Raw genomic sequence first — 20,112 nt, 5'->3', positions numbered from 1 at the left:
AGGGCTCTGCATGGGAGTGCACACACCTCAGTGTGAGCGGATTCACTGGGGCATGGCATGAAAATATCAGAATGCTCTGTATCTGTTTTTTATCTCATCCTTTGAATATTACTATTTATGTGTGTGATCTGTGATGTACAGAAAATGTCAGTATAATGTACATGTATATACCATATAAACAAGTACATATCAAGTTGAAGGTACATAACCCAGAATATTTGGAGACCACTGGTCCGGATTACACAGTTTATAAATTATGGATGGTTTTTACCTCATAAGGAATAAAAACTCTTGCTCAAGAATTTCCTCTTGCTCTTGTCTAGCCAAATTTATAATAAGGGGAAACTTTGTTATTACTTTCAGAGACACATATCACAGGGGGTAGGGGACATAGTAATCTGTTTTTGCTGTAGAAGAGCAGTGGACAAGATGAATTTTACCTTGAGAAGGCAGATTGGAAAGGTTTTATGGAAGAGGCTTCTCAAAAGAAGACTGGCATTGAGAAATGGTGATAGAATTTTGATGAGAGAAGTTGGGTAAAGGGCCCTTTGCGAGCTCTGGAAATGGATGCTCTTCACAGATGTTCTACATCAAGTCCAGGGGCCAGACCCTCCTACCCACACAGACCAGGCATTGTGAGCTCCCTCCAGCTGAGAGCAATCCTAAGAGAAGGAAGGAATCGAGTCCTGTGTGGGCAGCCTCCCAGGAAGCGGGCCAATGCGTGTTTCAGTCCTGCGATTGGCATGCCCTAGCACCCACCTCGGGCATGATGAACTGAGTGCTGTTAGTTGTATAAAAGGCACCATTGCTTCTTTGCTATTGGGATCCAACCACTTTGAGGATGTTGGAATGATAGCAGAAATTTGATTTCCAGGGGACCTAAATTCAAGCATTGAGGGTGTATCCTATATAATAAAAGGCTAATATGCAAATTGTCCCCTCAACCGGGAATTCAACGGGAAGTTTGACCAGGGGGCGGGGCTGGCTGGCCAACCACCCTCGGCCCCTCCCTCGGCTGGCCCCACCCCTGATAGGTGCTCCCCCCCCCCATGCCAACCAGGGGCAGGGCTGCTGGCCAAATGCCTGCAGCCACTCCCCTCGACCAGCCTGGCCCAACCCCACCCGTGCATGAATTTGTGCACCGGGCCTCTAGTAGGTATATAAGACAAGCTATGAGGGTATATAGGATATATAGGACAGGATATTTCTAAAACATCTTGGCACCTAAAGGCCCTCAGAACAGCCCTAACTCTTCTTGAGAAGACCATATGGCGAACTTTATTGATCAGCCACTCGCCCTGACTAAACCCTATTACCAACCCCACCAGGCACTTAGAGAAATTCCGCATTGAAATGCTTTGTCCAGGAGCAAGGAATCTGCCCCAGTAGCAGACAAAAGCGTCCTGTCCATTAAATACAAGTGTCCAGTTTCCAAATTAGTCCACTCAATGGTTTTCGACATTATTTTGCTTGACGTCTTTCAAATCTCTCTACAATTATTAGGTCTTCTGATCTCATGGAAACTTTGGCAGGCCAAATTACAGTTCTTATAACTGAGGAAATTGGGGCTTCGGGGTTACGGGATGAGCCAGAGTTCCACTGCCAGTAAGTAGCAGCTGGGGGCCTGAGTGCTGATGAGCCTGATTTCCGGTATTCTTTCCACTTCCCCACATGTCTCCTCTGCATCACTGTCAGATCCCTCTCTTAGAAGACAGAACCAAAGCCTGAGATTGGAAAAGTTTCAGTGTTAAAAAATTAACATTGAAACATTCCATTTTGTTTTATTTGGGGCCAAAGTGCCAGAATCACTAGCAAATTAGAGACTAAATAGACACAAACGTAATGAGCCAGGAGATGGTGGAGGTCTGCCAGGACCCATTCCTGCTTTGGGAATTCACATATCCTGCTGATTGAGAGAGATGCTGTTGGTTTTGGAAATACCGTGAGGAAGCACAATTGTGGGAGTTTTTCATCTCAAGTTTCTAGGAAGTGTAGTCTGAAGACAGAAGAGACTAGAGGATGCCCAGCCATGCATAGAAGCCTTTGCTGTGCCTGGTCAGGGTTGGACCCTTCCTCTTGAACACCGGCAAGCATTTACCTGCTCACTGACGGCGGCCTCTTCCTCCCGGGTGAGCATGTGGCTAAGGGAGAAGACTGGTTTCTCTTGTTCTCATGGGCTACACCGGTCAGGAAGCCCTACTTTGATGGTCGGTGAGAGTTATCAGAGCCTGGAGACCCAGAACGTTAGGAGTGTCCTTTCACCAGGGAATTTCCAGTGAGGTCAGCACATCTGTTGTCTCCTCATCGATAAGCCCACAGAAACTCAGAAGTGCAAGGTTCGTGTTTGCATCTGCGAGATGTGAGTGAGCAGATGCTTGTCAGCATTTCCACTCCCAGCCTCTCAGGTCCCCTCAGTCTCCAGCCCTTTGTAAGTCAACCATGAACACTCACCACAAGGAGCAATTTGAGGCCATTTCTTTAACGGCTGAGAACATGTATTTTTTCAAATGATAGAGTTCAGACCAGCGTGACCTTTCCCAGTGAGCAGCAGAGAAGGGGTGTGGCTCTGAGATACACAGCACAATAAAGGGTTCTGTTTCCAAGACTGAAACTGGGTAGGGAGGGTGTCCCTTAGGGACCATCTTTTTGAGTTTCACCCAGAAGATAAAGAAAATTATGGGGATTCTGTAGAGCCCAGAACATTTTTCCCCTGAGGGCCTGGAACCGGGTAGAAGCAGGTAGCAGGCACAACAGTCCTGGATTTAGTTGTCAGAGACTCCCCGATTTCTGTCACACGGCCTTTGCGGATGATCAACGTTGGCTTTCTCAGTGTGACTCATTACTGTCTGTGTTTCTACACTATCTTCTTTTTGGGGAGAAGGCAAAAGTTCAAGCTGTAATGATTACATGCGGCAGTGAACCCTTTTGAACAGTTTCTTAGACATAGTTGGGATCTTGGCTTTTTTTTCACAGAACAGCAATCTGTAACGGGTTAATGTGGCAAGAAGTCACGGCCTCCACAAGGCCAGCTGTTCAAAGGTGAAAAGGTAACTGCAGTGCTCGGTGTGCTTTGTCTGCATAACCTTGTTCAGGTGACTTGTGGTGGGAGTTGTTACCTGGGCCTCATGCACCAGGAAGGAGTCTAGGAGAGGATGCATAGAACGGGGGGAAGCTTCTCAAGGTTTCTGCAGACACCAAAGATGCCTCTCGTGCTGGTGGGCCTTTCAGAGTCCTCCAGCTAAGCTGCTTGCCAGCATCCTGAAAGCCAAGTAGACCATCCGTTTCCTATGGTGACACATATGTGAGCTGGATCAGTTGCCTGCAGACCAGTGAACTGGATCTGCATGTTTTCATTGCACCAATTTCTGGGGTGTTAGGGTCACAAACAAACACTGTCCACACAGCACAAAACCGAAATGCTTAATTGCAAAAATAGAGGCTTTGATGGTAAGCCCCTGGCCATGCATTTGTGAAAGCTGAGTGAAATAGCAACTTTTAATGAGGCAACCAGCTTTGCTATAATAATACTAGAGCATTTCACAAACGAATTCATTTCAAGAAAGGCCAAGTAATTATGAGAATTAGAGGTGCTTAGGGTTGTGAGGAATCTACTTGGCCTCAGGTGTTGGGACATTCTTTGAACTCCAGTGATCTTCACCACCTGCTCGTTCAGCCAACCTCCTCTTCTCATCATCTGGAAGTGCTCCCCAGCAGAACTCTCAGCTTCCAAGTCTACTCTTGGAAAACAACCTCCAAACAGTTCCTCTCTCTCCACAGCTGCTGCGGCTTTTTATTTGTATTTTTTTAACCATTTGGCTCATGACCTTCCGTGATATCTGCAGCCTCACTGGCACACCTTACCTTTCCTTTTGCATCCCATGCTGGCATGCCTGCAGTCTCCCACCTAGTGTGTCTTTGGGGACTTCGTCCATGCTGGCATTCAACTACTAAACAAACATTGACGTGCCCTGCTGTGAGCCTCCTCTCAGCCACCTGTCTCCTGATCGTCCCCTCCATTCCACTCTTCTCCTTCCATTATGCTAAGTCATGTGCCCATAACAGTCTGTGCGTATCTGCATCAGTGAATTATTCTGTAATTTCTCAGCCTTCCCCACTGGATTAGTGTGCTCTACCTAGTCTACTCACCTTTGGAGGAGTACAGGTAGTGTTTAGAGTTAGACAATCTATCTCTACTGCTTAGTAGCTGTTAAGCTATTAATGTAGATGGTAAAGCACTTAGCATAATTCTTTCTATGCAGTAAATGCAAAATAAATACATGTTGAATAAATAAATGTCACAGGAACACCCTTAGAAGACTCCCTAAATGGAAAATATTTATCCTTTAAGCACTTGTAGTGACAAGGAGCTCCTTCCATTGTTGAATAACTCTAATTATAGTTTAACTCTAACTATATGGTGCGACTCCCACTAGTTTTATTGACATAAATTACACCCCGCCCCCCTCAATGTCCTCTGCTATGCTGGGGAATCTTGGGGATCTCTCGGGGTCCCCTGTCATGTGTATCAGAGGCCAGTCCCTTGAGTATCTGGCTGTTGTGGGAGGGTCACTCCTGGGCAAAGCTCATTTCACTAGAGCTGCTGCCCCCACCACTGCGGCCTTAGGACAGGAATCACACCTTCCTCTGTACTGCTTTGCCGGAGTGTGGTTGAGGACTTTTTCCCACAATCCCTCAGGGCAGTAGGAGTCAAAATTTGTGAGACGTTGATCAAATCTTAGTGAAAGCAGAGGGACAGTGAATGGGAAAGAGCCCAACATGAGTCAGTGCCTGGGACAGGCTCCCTCCCCTGCAGCAGGAAGCCTGCTATTCCTGGCAGCTCACGGCCCCAGGGGGCACCTCAGGGCCTCAGGGTGCCCCCTTCCTGGGAGATCTAGGAAGTCGGACTCCAGGTCCCAGAATGCTCATTTCCTGCCCCAGCACTGACCTCTGCTGAGGACAGCGGGCAGGGAGCCTTCCCGTTCTTCAGGGGAAACCCCACCCGCATAATCACAGTGATTCATGACCAGTGCATTCCCCCAAAGCTCCATCATTCAGTCTTGCCTCTTGCTACTTGGTTGTTAATGAAAACAGTAGCTACCGCATCTGGTTTATCAAACAAGCCCAGTTCATAGAAGGGTCAACTACGGAATGCTTTTCTTTTCCTACAGTCACTGCCCGCAACTCTGCAGTGTTCACAGTCTCCCTGTGTGTCCTCTGACAACATCTTGGGCAGATCTCTAAAGTCACCATCACGTTGGGGGGGTAAAAAAACCTAATCCAGTCTAGACTAATTTAAAACTTCAATCGTGCCCAGCCAGAGTGGCTCAGAGGCTGAGCATCGACCTATGAACCAGGAGGTCATGGTTCAATTCTGGTCAGGGCACATGCCCGGGTTGTGGGCTCAATCCCCAATGTAGGGTGTACAGGAGGCAGCCAGTCAATGATTCTCTCTCATCATTGATGTTTCAATCTCTCTCTGCCTCTCCTTTAAAATAGATAAATAATCAATCTTCAATCTTACTGTAATACACTGAGTATGTCTCCCTTCCCAGGCCTGGCTGGTTCCCCCCGGAGGGCTTGGAGTGCCTCAGGGCTTCCTTGCTCCATGGGCACCCTCCTCTCCTACCTGCTAGCTTCCTCTCTGGGTAGAGCTAGGATCGACAGACAGGAGAGACAGACACGTTACGTACCTGGGGTGGTAAAGGCCCATGGCCAGTGATGGCTGGCTGTTGGCTCCCTCTTTGTGGCAGGCATCCAAATCTGGCTCCCTCATTTGGTGAATTTCCCAAAGCCCCCATGGGGGCCTCCCACATCACCACTTCCACCATCTGCTCCTACTCTTGGTGATTCACGCCAGGGTTTCTTGTTATCAGAATTCCTGTTCCTGGCAGCAAGTTCTCTTGGGTGGGATACCGGTGAGAGCCTGAGGCTTGGCCGCCTTCCACCGTGTTCCTCTGATCCCAGGGAGAAAAATCACGTGGCCATGACCCAACACTAACTGCTGGGATGGAAGCTGCACTCTCCTACATCTCTTTGCTCTGCCTCCTCCTCCTACTTGTCCTCCCCTATCAGATTGGACAGAGGGAGGCCAGCCTCTCTGTGGGATAAGGAAACACCCAATTCGTGAGAGAGAAGGGGCAGGATGTGGCACCCCAAGGGTACAGGCGACTCCCCGGGATTCTTCCCTCCTGGCTCTTGTCTGCTTCTCGGGACTGGGAGCCGGTGACAGAGATGAAGGTTGGGGAGGCAGAGCCAGGTCAAGCCACTTCTTGATAAGTCCTGAGAGGGATGTCTGATCCCTGCTCATGTATCATTTATTGTTTGGTCCTTGACACTTTGTCCTCCGCATTGGATTCCCAGAAAACTTCCCTAGAACGTTGTGTTGTCGTTACCCAATACCAGACATTGTATTCGCACCATCATATATATGATCTCATGTGAGCCTTAAAGCCCTATATATTATTACCTATATTTTATTGGTGAGGGGAGAAGGGTAGAGGGGTAGATTAATTAAAAACACACACCTCATAGTCACAGAAAAAAATTCTTTTGAAGAGACCCAACCCATCCACCCAGGCTCTTCTGGATCCTTGGTTTTTGATTCTGTTCTATTTTGGTTCCATACCTTCACCCTTGGTCTCCCCACAGACTGGCATCCCAATTTCAGGTTTAACATCTCAGAAGCCTCTTCAGAACAAGTTCTCTGGTACTGCCATCTGGCTCCCTCATTTGGTGAATTTCCACTATCCCAGCCACAGGGAAGAAGACATACTTTGCCCTGAGCACGGCCACGGCCTGTGGGACCTGCCAGCTTTTGCCCATTTCTCACCTCCTAGGGAAGGGACACTGCACAGGTGTGATCAGTAGGGAAGGGACACCCACAGGCACTCCCAGTTCTTTTTAGTCGATTCCAGGGAGACTCCTTGACATGGCTGATGAACGCAAGACAGATTCTTGTCCCTCTGGAAGGCTGGATCCAATCGAGTTTGGAAAAAAAAATTTGCACTAGACCAAGATTTATTCCCATCTGGTGGTTCTCTAACCTTTTCTTATCAGTTTTTGCAACGACAGAACAAAGTTATTTTGGGCAAGGGTTTGTCGTTTACAGCTCAGTTCCTTCAGTTTGAACAAGCACTGCTATTTATAGTTATCTAATTTCATTGGCTTAATTTATGTATCTGAAAGGATCTGCACTAATTGTGGGCGATTATCAGGAGGGAAGTGTGCGCTCATGCCCCTCAGGAGATCTGTTTGTGGGCCGATGGTTCTAAAATCCCACTTTTAACCCAGTGGGTAGAAAATCAATTTTATGGATCTTCAAACATGCATAGTAACCATCATGAATAATACAGTTAAATATTAAAGTGGTAGTAGCACATTTTACATTTTTCTAGCTAAACACAGTTACCCATGTTTCTACTGTATATTTCCAAGGGTATTTCTAGTGTTACACTACCAAGCGGGGCTTCGACCCTCTGCATAGATTACTAGGAGTAATCAAGGTCAGTGGCACAGCTGGGAGACGCAGGCCTTGGCCACAGGAAGACCTTGTAAGGCATAGGGAATGATAGGACTGGATTCTCTGAGACGCAGATGGAATGAAAAAGCATGATCTGTCCAAGCACAGCTCACCCTCCTCTCAGGTGCTTGATATGTATCTTTCTAATCCAGCCTCTCATTGGAATAGAGTTCTATTTCTTTATCAAAAGTTAGATGAGGGTACTCTTCTCAAAACGGGAAAGCATTTTTTTTCTTTTTTAAAATATATTTTTATTGATTTCAGAGAGGAAGGGAGAGGAAGAGAGAGATAGAAACATCAGTGATGAGAGGGAATCATTGATTGGCTGCCTTCTGCACGCTCCCTACTGGGGATCGAGCCCGCAACCTGGGCATGTGCCCTGACCAGATATCGAACCCGGGACCCTTGAGTCTGCAGACCGACGCTCTATCCACTGAGCCAAACCAGCTAGGCGGGAAAGCATTTCTGTTGCTTATAGAATACAGTTAGAAATTACTAGCTGCACTCCTTACCCACACTATTCCCCCCATGATGCCATTTTCTCTAACACCGGGGGCCGGGGTTCCTTTTGAGATTTGAGCAGGTGACCTCAACATCCTACACTCTTTCAGTAGAAAAGGTTCCTCCGATTCTTCCATCAGTATGTGCACCACAGCCCAGGTGGTGACATTACCTCATGGGATTCTGGTACCCCGTCTGCAGACAGACAGGCATGAAATGGACATCTTGTGCGAGCCTTGGAGAGAATGAAGTTAATTTTGAAAGCTACTTTTACTAAGTTAAAAATAGCACATTACAAAGAATAAGGCTAATTAGCCTAATTTCTTTTACTGACGTTTTTAAAAATAAGTTAGCCAAAACCGGTTTGGCTCAGTGGATAGAGCGTCAGCCTGTGGACTGAGAGGTCCCGGGTTCGATTCCGGTCAAGGGCATGTACCTGGGTTGCGGGCACATCCCCGGTGGGGGATGTGCAAGAGGCAGCTGATCGATGTTTCTAACTCTCTCTATCTCTCTCCCTTCCTCTCTGTGAAAAATCAATAAAATATATTTTTAAAAAAATAAAAATAAAAATAAGTTAATTACCTTGTACTTTATTTAGCTCAGGAATTATCGGCTACTAGAATTTTAATTTTTGTAGCTCTTTACTTCTAATTCCTATGTTCTTTGAGTTTGGGCAGATCCTATCCTCCCAAACTGTACACATTCCTTTTAGACACTCTTTTGGGGCAGAAGCAAAGAATAGATGTATTAAGTTTACTTTCATGGAATTAAAATCATCAAAGTTCATCATTTCTGTAAGATGAGGGAGAATATGTTTAGCCTGAACTACAGCTACTAGGTAGGGTGTTCTAATCATACCTCAAAGGCACCCTTAACACAGCATGAAGAAAACAGATACATTTTAGAGGTTAAAACATACTTCAAATCTTTTAAAAATATATTCATTGGTAAATTCTTATTGTTTTCTTTTAAACACTCTTTTCATTCTTGATTTTTGCTACCTATTTTTGAAGCCATAAAAACTGTAAATTAGCAATGATCAAGTAAATGTAGTGTTTTAAAACAAAGAAAACAAAGTTATAAACAGCCAGATGTTTATCATGGTGGTCGGCCGGCATGGGTTAAGAATCATCAGTATTTTCTAACTGAAATGTGTAGAGAAACAAAGAAAAGAAAAACCCCACAAATGTTTTGTCTTACACAGATCTGCTCTGCTGTGGTCCATTATGGATTCTACTCCAGCCTTTGGAGACACAGATGTGAGAGGGATGGGAGGAGGCACTGAAGGTTTCTAGGTGCATTGAATTCTGCTTTCCTAGTGAGCGTGGGTGTGCCAACCAGCTCTCAGCAAATCTGACTAACCTTCTGTGATGAACTGGGATGTGGTATTTAGCAAGGAACAGGCACTCCTATGATCTGAATATGAGGTGCAGATCCATTACTAATTTCATACTCTTTCTGTTTACTTTTATCAGCAAATTGCATTTAAAAATCGCATGAACTATTCTTCCCAATTAATGTGTTTGGTAGCACTCTCTTAAAGGTTAACAATGACCTCCTTAGTGTCACAGCCCAACAGCCAGCTCCCATCCTACTGGACTCTTACTGACATTACTGACGACCTCTACTCAGTGCTTCCAGGATCTCTCTCTCTCTCTCTCTCTCTCTCTCTCTCTCTCTCTCTCCCCTCTAACTTTCCTTTCTCGGTATCTTTGGCAGCACTTGTCATTGTGCCTGGTCCATGAGTTAATATTTCCCAGGAGATCGTCTTTAACTGTCTTCTATTTTTTACCGTTCTCATTCACTCCCATGGCTTCAACTACAATTTATGAGGCACCCATAATTCCAAAATCTGTGACCCCGTTTGACCTGAGCTCCAGGCTTTCCTGAGCTCTAGACTTTTGTTTCAAGTAAATCCTGCCCAGCCTCCCTGAGGTAACCTCAACAAGCCAGCAGAGCGCGTGGTCCCCACTCCGCGTGGAGCACAGCCTCCAGGATGGCTGCTGAGGTACCATGTCCCGCATGCACGCCCGTGAGAGAGGCAGAGGCTAGGTCTGGGGGCGGCACAGGTGGTAGTTCCTTCTCTGGTTGTTGGCATTTGTTCGGAAAATCATGCTGTTTTATATCACAAATGCCTCAAGGGCGGGAATCAGCCCTTAATTTGTCCTTATGATCACCTTGTTTTTAGGTGAGCCTAAAAATGTTAGTGATGATAATTTTTGTGGTATCAGAAAACCCTTGATTAAAAAAATGTTTTAACGAAACAACACATGATTTCTCTATCTTAAAAAAGGCCTGCAATTTAAGAACCAGGTAAAGTACACTGATTACATTTGTTTTTGAATGTATCTGCAGCCATCAGTGCTCCTGCTGCTTCTTCCTCAACCTTCCACAATCGTCTCACACAGCCCTCACAATGGCCCACACAAAGGAGCTGGCGGCAACCTATATTTTTAAATGTACAGTCTGGCTTTTCCTTCCACAGTAAGGACAGAAACCAAAGCTGAAACCATTATCACCTGCAAACTGATTCCTTCTCTGGGTTCCTATATCAGTGCTGTTTTTCTCTTTCCTAAAATGAGAAAAGTAACGCCAAATGTGCTGGTTTGTGAAAAGGATTAATTAGGTCGCAACTGTAACAGTGAAGATAGCCTTGAGAGCTTTAAGGACAGGCGCTTTTTCTAGAAATTTTCTACTCAGTTCAGGCAAGGAGAACAGAAGATTGTAAAATTAGGCTTTTCCCTCTGTAATTAATAATTTGTGGGTAAAATTTGAAGATGTAAATGAAGGTAAATGACCCATGGTTTGAAATCGAGCTAATTTGTTTCCTTCACTGAATCCCTCCTTCCTCTAAACACACACAAAACTCACCTCGCCCTTTAATCAGGGGATTCTTTAAGGTTTATTCATGGATTATCAATTTATCTGCAACTAACTTTGCTGGTGGAGTCTCCTCTAGGGAGATGATTTCAAATTCGCAAGAACCCCAATTCCAGCTTACACCTTCTACACTGTCACTGGTTCAGTCTTCCTTGCTGGGCAACTCTACTCACATCAACCAACCCCCCCAAACCGAACTTTTCTGAAACAGTATTGTTGAATACCAAGCCCTCTCCTCCCTACGTTCTCTTTTGGAAAGTGGTGCTAGTATTCCCTCCTTTTCCCAAAGGTCACAGCACGGGTGATGTTTATCTCATTGGTCAGTCTGTTCCTTTCCCACGAGCCAGACACATACTTTAACCTGTTATCAACTCCTGCCGCTTCAACGTCAACGATCGCTGTCTAGACAGTGTCCCTTGAGGACAGGGACGATATCTTTGTATCTCCAGTTGTGCCTGGATATTTTTAAGCAGGTGGTTTAGCAAATGTTTGCTGAATGAATGAATGAATGAATGAGTGAATAGCCTTCATTCTTGTTCCCCGTGGTCCTTATTCTCACAGCTCAAGTTCAGGTTGACCACCTGAAGACTGGGCACTGCAACAGTCGCTTCTCACTTTTAAATCTTCCCATTGCTTCTTCCTCCTTCAGAGCCAGAATCAAGCCCTTTGGGAGCTGCTGAGAACCCCTTATGTTAAGGATCCAACTTGTATTACTTGGTCCTCACATTCCAAACATTTTTGGACTGTTTCACTCCTCTCCTCAAAAGCTTCTAATTGCTCCCCAAATTAAATGAGAACTTTGCGTTGCAAAGGATTTCATCTAGTGGGCATTCTCTTTTCTGGATGTTTCATCTCTAATTCGTTTACCTGAATTCTCTGCTCTGGTCCATTAAACTTCCCAGTGGTACCTACATGTCACCTTTCTGTTCTCTTGCCTGGGCCTTTCCCACACGCTCATCCCCAAGCAGCGCTGCATCCTTGCACTGCCCTGCGTACAGACCTGCCTTGACAGTGGCGTGGCACTCACCTCCTTGAGGGAGCGGCGGCTGGAATCTAGACACACTAACAACTAACTGGCTGATCAGGACTCACAGAGCCTCGTGGTGTCTATGTGGGAATCTAGTTGGGCTTTATCTGCATGTTCAAGTGTCCACTGTGTTCGAGTGTAAAATGTTCACACAGTGCAGGCCACTCGTTCAAAGGAAGTTTTATAGGACGGGGTGCACATGGACCTTGGCATCAAACAAGTGGACTGGGCCATCACTACCTATTAGCGGTGTGATGACTCACTGCCCAACCGCCCAACCGGAGACCTGTCTTCTCCTCTGCAAAACAGGGGACAATTACCCACCCCAGGGGGGGAGAATTACCCCCTGGAGGGGGGGAGAATTACCCCCTGGAGGGGTGAGAATTACCTCCTGGAGGGGGAGAATTACCCCCTGGAGGGGTGAGAATTACCCCCTGGAGTTGCAGAGGAGGAAATGTCAGCAGTCGGGCCAGGCGAGAAAGGGGAGGTTGGATGGTTAGCCCCACTACATTCATTCCCAGAGTAAGAGGATAAGCCTCCATTTGAGGTCATTTGCTTTACAAAGAACTAGTTCTAGTCTTTTTGACAAGGGAGCATAGAAGAAAGGGACTTATTTCTCCTATAAACTATCATTCTTAAAATCTTGGGAAGTGAGATCCTTATTTCTTCTCACTTTTAAATATATTTTTTCTTATCTTTGAATAAATTAGGTAACCACAAAATTATTTCACTTTGAAATGCTAATTAAAAAAAAACTTGCTTTTTAAGTACCCCAAGTTAAGTGCTATCTGTCTATCCATTATGTGAGCTGTCTTGTCTTCTCATCAGTACAAGTCAGAAAGATGTGGTCTAATTTGAGAGTTAGCCATTGCATGCAAGAGAAATTCACACCATCAATATATGGGCATGTTCTTTCTGATAGGAAAACGGCTGAATTCAGAAAGGAAAAGGATATCCAATCCAATAACTGTTGATGGAAAACATCCCTCCATTATGTTGTCAGGGACCTGAGGGTAGAAAGTGTGTACAGTTGGCCCATGAACAAAATGGGGTTTAGGGGTGCTGACCCCCATAATCAGAAACCCACATAGAACTTTTGACTCCTCAGAAACTTAACTAATAATAGTCTACTGTTGACTGGAAATCTTATTGATAACATAGTCGATCAACACATATTTTGTGTTGCATGCATTATATACTGAATTCTTACAATAAAGGCAGGGAGAAGAAACTGTTAAGAAAATCATAATACATTTAGTGTTTATTGAAAAAAAAATCTGTGTATAAGTGGACCCACATAGTTCAAACTAGTGTTGTTCAGGGTCAATTGTATTTTTTGGAAACAACTAAATGAGGAGGAGATCCAAAGGGCCTCCAGTACGAGAATATGGTACCAAACAAATCACTTTGTCTTCTGGGAAGGATAATAGATCGCAGGGTATGGGCTAGACCACAGATGCTTGGTTTAACAGTTCACAGCTGAGGGCGGCAGGTAGTCTCAGAAAATTATAAATCGCCTCTGCTGAGCCAGTTACTGGTAAGATTCCACCCACGTATGTGCTACTTACATGTCTTCCTACAGACTAAAGCCCGAGTGACCTGGCAGCAGGGGTGTCTGTGACAGTTAGGAGAGAACCTGTGCTTGCTTAGCGTTGTGTGTGGGCGGTGAGCCTGGTACTTCAACGTAAATGTATGAGGTGCAAACTTTCAATGCAAAGATGACTCACAAGGTTTCAGAATGTGTAAATATGAAGCGCAGTCTAACTTCTACCGTCATTGGTGCTCACCCACAGCAACACCAGCCTGGGTCGATGCCAAATTGTTTGGACTACCAGGAAACTCACAGAACCTGTTGATGAGAGCAATTTGGGGGCGATTTTAACAGTTGTGTGCACACTACCATCTTGAAGCGGTGTTATATGTACTTAACCTGCATTCTGCGACGTTGTTTGATGGCGGCATTCAATTCACTCTTTCTCCCAGATTGTGAAGTTAATTCTTTTAAGACGTAACATTGAAAAATTTATAGACAGCAATTGTAAATAAAAAAACTAGACAGAGGCACTCTCACTCAAGTGTCTTGAATCAGGCAATGAAACAAAAAAGGATCCTAACGAACATTTTATATGAAGGCTGAAGTCAAACCAGGATGAGGACTGTATGCGATTCATTTCCAGAGCTCCTTGTTGGAGAGTTCCTTTGAGATGAACTGTAAAGGTGAAACCTTCGGCATTGCTGAGTGACCCTTGGGAGGGCATGATTTAGCTATCAGAGGAATAACCTGGGGAACTGTGAGCAAACAGACACAACCAGGAGACCCAGAATTCAACAGGATATTGTTTTAATAATAAAAAACGTTGTGGCCCTTAAAACACAGGAAGAATATGAAAGAATAAAGGAGCTTAATTAACCAATTTTGTAAATGGAACAAATCATTATTCATTGTTCCCATAAAAGTGGTGGATAAAATCTGCTAAACTTATAGGTTTGTAAGTTGAACTTGAAGAATAAATTTCTGACTTTTTTCTAAACAAAAAAATAAAACATCTTTGAGGTGTTTTTTTATTTTTTTGTTTTAATAGGTCAGCAGAAACAGATGCCAGAAAAGAGGTTTTAAAGCTGCAACTGTTGCATATTCAAAATAATGAATTAAAAAATTCCTAGCCCTCCCATTCAGCTTTTGACTTCTGGGTAAAATAAGGGTCATACCACAGAGTCCTACATTTAACAGCAAGGTTTTTGAGATTAAACATATTTGCAATAAAAATAAATTTCTGGACATTAGATCATTCTTTTATTAATTTTGCAGGCCCACTTGAGAATTTCATTTACAAAGACACCCAAAGATAATAATGAATAAATAAACTTGGATTCCCTGAACCACCCACCACCCATGCACACAGCTGGACCATTAAGTGGTTTTTTAGTTAAATAGCAGCTGCCATATTTGGTCATATGCTTCAAACTGTTAACACAGAACATTTGTGCAATTCTAACTTCAGCTATTTACTAACTGCATTCATTTCCCATAAGAGATAGACCTCCTAGTTTCATTAGGTTAGTACCCTGGTTCATTTTCTCTTGAAGACTCAGTGCAGTATTAAGTAGTCATAAGCAAAATAGGCATTGTGTCAGTAATGCTTAAACATTTGAGCAGCCAACCAGCAAGCCATATGCTAGGAAATTCCGTGCACGCTTATTTAGGTTTTAAATCTTTAGTACCATCCTATCCTATATAATAAAGGCTAATATGCAAATTGTTCCCTTAACTGGGAGTTCGACCAGGGGGTGGGGCCGGCCAGCCAACCACCCATGGCCCCTCCCCCTGGCCAGATCCGCTCTGATCAGGGCTGGCCAGCCGGACCCCACCCGTGCACAAATTTGTGCACCAGGCCTCTAGTCAACTATAATTGTAAAGGTCTGCTAGGTGCTAGCATTCTAAAGCTTTTACCCAAGTGGTTTCACCAACTAAGGACAGGAAAAAGCCAATTTTTCTCCTGTCATGTGACAGGTTCAGTGAGACTACCAAAAGAACTACTATCCTGGTAAGAAGATCTAACTGGCATTCAGCTTCAAAATAAAACAGCAATGATTTTCTTTTAAGTGGCCTCAAGGTGAAATGCACAACCACTCTGGCTTTAAATCAGACCCCACAGCCTTCTGTTAACTGTTTCCATCCTGGTCCATCTATTGCAAGTCTCACTCACTAAACATGCCCAGAAACATCAAATGCACTCACGTGTCAGCTCCTTATCCATCCCAAGTCTACGGCACACACGCATTGGTAGTTTCATCTGAGTGGTGTTAGTTACAATCCTGCCAGGTACGGAGTTGCCGAAGGGCAAGCATCATGTCTTAGGTTTCTCCGGTGCCCCCCCCCCCCCGCCCCCACCACAGCGCCTAGCACAGTGCTTGACACACTGAAGCTCTTCTTTAATCTATGAAGCGCATCAATTAAAACTTCGTTGCAAAGCTTTTGCTAATTTTCTACCACAGGTTAGCTCAATTTCATAGAGGCAGCCTGTAATACTGAAGCCAAGCCACAGTAATATATTGTAAATGTTAAATCCTGATGTTCCTCTCATTTATTAAACATTTAGTTGGTTAAATACAGTATTGTTTTTTATAGTTTTTTAATGGCTTTGTAAACTTCTTGTGAGAACAAACCAAATTCTCTCTGATAGGCCAGAGCCGACTGAGCACCTGTTGGCCACATCACTCTCTGGCAGTGACGGGCAGTGGAGAAGGACCTTTAGTCTTGACCAAAGACACAGCCCCTGGGCCCTGAGTCCCAAGCCCAGCCCAAGTACCCAGAGAGGGAGGCAGAGGAGCCAGTACGCCTGCTGGGGACAGTGCTGTGCAGAAAGTTATATAAACACACACGTGTGAGGCACAAAACCTTTATTGCCACGGGATGCGGGGGCACTCACCCCGCCTCACCAACAGCTGAGAGTCACAGAAACGCAGACTTCACATGATAAAGTACCACGCCGACGGAGGGACAAATGGCCCCTTGGGCTGTATTGGCGGTAATACCGAGGTAACCAATTGACCTTGTTCAGTGAAAATACCTCTAACACAATGAACAAAACAACACAAACTGTTATAACATCCAATTCATATATACAATTCAAATAAAAATATATATATTATTTGCTTCAATGTATAGCAAATTTAATACATTAGTGTTTATAAAATAAAAACTGTATTCTACTGAAATTTTTCTTGTGCTTCCCTCTTATCACTAAACTTGAAAGACCAGAAAAGTCTAATACTTAAGGAAACTTATTTATGGATTTAAAGATGCAGTTTGTTTGGCCATGAAAGACGGATAAATATTAGTTGGAAGATTACAGCATCTTTAAAAATTGTTGCTTATTAAAATGTACAAACTTCAACTGTAAGACACAATTTTAAAAAAACCTACAGAATTTCTCAAAATAGATTAGAATACAGGAAACGTTTCATGAAACTACTGAGATACTAACCAGTTCTATGGCTAATATTAAAAATCGAATAACCTATTTAAATCGTATTCATACTATTTCTACACACAGTGAACAAGACAACCACAGTACTCAACCTCGAGCTAGCAACAGAGTTGCAAGGTCCAAAAAGCTGCTTCAGTGGGGAAATGCTCTGGTACAGTTAAAACATGTAGGAGGGGGAGCTTTTGATAGATAGAAGCTGCTTTCTGGTGTTTCTGTGTAAAGTTAGTCTACAAATCAGAATGAAAAAGCAGTTGTATATGCGACAGTGAACACAACTCCAGCACAGACGTTTCATCTAACATTGGGCTGAGGAGTTGTAGTAGAACAGATCATGACTTAATATTTTTATGCAGTTATGACCTAGAGCAGAACTGAAACAAAAACCACACATATTCCAAGTCAATCCGCTCCTCTTAGCAATATCGGGGTTTAGACGAATCTGGAGGAAGTAGGTAAAGCTGTCTAATATCTTCTCCTCTTAAACCAACAGAAAAAAATATATAAATTTCTAATAGTATTTGTTTTCTTAGTATGAATTCCAATGTGAAATTCTCATACGTGTGCAAGTACATTATGAACACTGAAGCACAGCCCCCCACGTATATGCACACAGCCCATTAATTAAATAGGGGGAATTAAAACAGACTTTCAAGTGAAAATGAATTAAAGAAACACCTGCATTCACAAATCTGAAAGTTGTACAAAAATGAAATTATAAAATAAATAATGAGTATATGTCCACTAAACCGCCACAGAAACATGCCTGCACGTGTGATGTAGTGACTGTCCCCTCCTGGGAAGGGCTGGGTGGGAAGACCCCCGGGGAGACTCTAGTTTCTCTGACTCCAGTGCGTAGAGAAGAGTTTCTGGACATAAAACGGCACTTCCTTTATTATAGTACAGCCTTGGTTAACAGTCACCGTCCTTGTCACAGTTCGGGTTAACTTACTATGTCTTAATCTATTTCACACGTTCAGAAACAGCAATGTTTAAGTCCAGGCTTGTCCACATTGGTCCACTTGTTTCAAGGTCTCTGTCCCAGTAATGGCTCCCTATGTCTGCCGTAGCTTAAGTAGCGACCATATGATGCAATCTGGCAAGTAGGTTAAGAAAGATTGCCTTCTGTGCTTCTCATCTTTTTAACTTTACTCCAGTATTGGTTAATTGTGTACATGTGCCTGATTAAGTCAGCAAAAATGACACTTTACGACTATAAATGACACAGTTCCTACTAAACAAAATCAGTTTCATCAGATATTAAATCCACAATATTTTCCTTGGTTTAAACCGGGTATTTGCTAAATTCCATTTCTCCAAAGTCACTGCTACCCTGCCAATAACTACATTACTTAAACTTTCTTTATGACTGCAAAGATTCTAAACTCTGACATATAATATTTACGCTAAATACGCTTAAAGTAGACAATGAAATTTCAAGTAAAATAAACTGTATCCATATCTACTGGACCAAACAGGTCTCAACATCTACATTTTACTTCTATAAATTACACAAATACATTGTACATTCTTAAATAAATGCTTACAGTATTACTTTGTAAGCCTTTCCACATAAACCGACTCACATAGGAATGTGAATGGATCAATATTTCTATTACAACATTCTCTCTATTTTCTCTCTTGTGGCTGTTGCTTTGTCTTCCTGGCTTCCAGACCACTGTGTCAGTCCTTACGCTTTGGCTATGAAATCTGTTGGAGCTGAATGAGGCAACATTGGTTATTAAGGCTTATTTCTATGATGGAGCATTATCCTTAAAACTGATGCCGTTTCCAGAGAATAGTGGGAAAATCACAGCTATCTTGAATCTTCAGGCTCTGTTTTGATGACTTTCTTCTCTAAAGTAAAAGCGGAGTGAGGGTAGTCTTTTAAAATCCCCAGGCTCTCTGCATAAAGAGGGAAACACCAAGTGTACGATACTGTAAATCAGTGGATCACAAAACAAACGCAAACGAACTTGCAAAACAAGCCCCCAAAGTCCACAGCAAACAGTATCAATTATTCATGATGCTGCAATTCCATATAAAACTTTAATGTTTATGGAGAGTTGTGAAGAGCTTGGATTCTATATTTAAATTCTATCTCTGCCAATTACTAAGCTGTATCCATTTCAGGGCATTACATCTCTCTCTAAGGCCCTACTGTCTTCATCTATAAACTGGGGATAATATCTCTATTGGGTGATGTGAGAGTTAAGTCATCAAATGCACATGAAGCATTTATCATACAGAACATATTAACTTTCCTTTAATGCTTGGTCCAATGTGGTAAGTAAAATATATAAAATAAAACCAGTCACTCATACACAACTAAGTTACTAGCCAAAATATTTACTATCAATGAAAAAAATGAAACAGAAAAACATCTTTTGTGTTGAAACATGGCACTATTTTTAAAAGTTTCTCTAACCATGAGACATTTAAGTGGGAGAAACAGGAGTAAAAGAATAAAAACTCATTCATAAGGATTAATTCCTTGGAGTTAAGTGTGTATAGTTATTTGAATCTCACACAAACACTACAGAATGATGGAAAGGTAACCAATACTCATAGCTTATCTGAAATTAGGTGGTTCCATTTATGAACTTACCCTCCCTATATAGAAGTGGATTTTAAATTCAGCAAAGAAGAGTAATAAAAATAGTAGCTACCATTTGTTGAATTCCTATCAGCCAGGCAGTTCATGTACACTGTCTTGTCTATCTATCCTCATAACTACTCTAAGAGGGGAAAGAATTTCTGTTTTACAGATGACGCACCTGACTTCAAGTGACTCCTAATGTTACTTTAACTCAGAGACTGAATGATTCCTTTGCATGGTGTCGTCTCTAGCAATTTAACTCTGCCTCACTCACTTTACTTGGGCAAAAATATGTAAACATCTAACTATAATAAGGAACAGCGCATCCTTTTATGGAGTTCAGTTTACATCTGAACTACGAATGTCATCTCCACGACGTATCTGCATGGCAAGTTTAGCTTCTGATACACAAGGTTTTCTCAGCAGAGAGCAAACATGGAGTCCATCCATTTCATATTGTGAAAGGCCAGAAAAAAGACAGTTACATAACTCAAACCAGCCATTTATAATTTGGCATAAAATTTTGTATTAAAGTCACCACTCATGTAATAGCTAATCAAAAGCATCTCAACCTTCCTGAGTTGTTCCCTGTCAACTC

The 20,112-nt window shown here is 43.2% G+C and overlaps 1 protein-coding gene across 6 annotated transcripts in view; it reads right to left on the bottom strand.

Moving 5' to 3' along the window:
• Positions 1-252: 252 nt before the first annotated feature.
• Positions 253-20,112, bottom strand: part of NAB1 (NGFI-A binding protein 1) — a 58,025-nt gene continuing 38,165 nt past the window's right edge. For 2 of the 6 annotated variants that reach the window (XM_014460889.2, XM_014460894.2), the window contains exon 8: positions 16,312-16,500. In XM_014460889.2, the coding sequence (XP_014316375.1) occupies positions 16,364-16,500 (137 nt within the window). In that variant the 3' untranslated portion in view covers positions 16,312-16,363. Of the gene's footprint in view, positions 330-13,208; positions 13,777-16,311; positions 18,821-20,112 lie in introns of those variants that run through there. The other 4 variants (XM_006082353.3, XM_006082354.3, XM_023759643.1 and 1 more) reach the window with 3 other exon arrangements.

The sequence above is a fragment of the Myotis lucifugus genome, unplaced genomic scaffold (assembly GCF_000147115.1).
Source record: "Myotis lucifugus unplaced genomic scaffold, Myoluc2.0 scaffold_3, whole genome shotgun sequence".
In the NCBI taxonomy this organism is placed as follows: domain Eukaryota; kingdom Metazoa; phylum Chordata; class Mammalia; order Chiroptera; family Vespertilionidae; genus Myotis; species Myotis lucifugus.
This window is presented reverse-complemented; position numbering and strand designations above follow the sequence as displayed.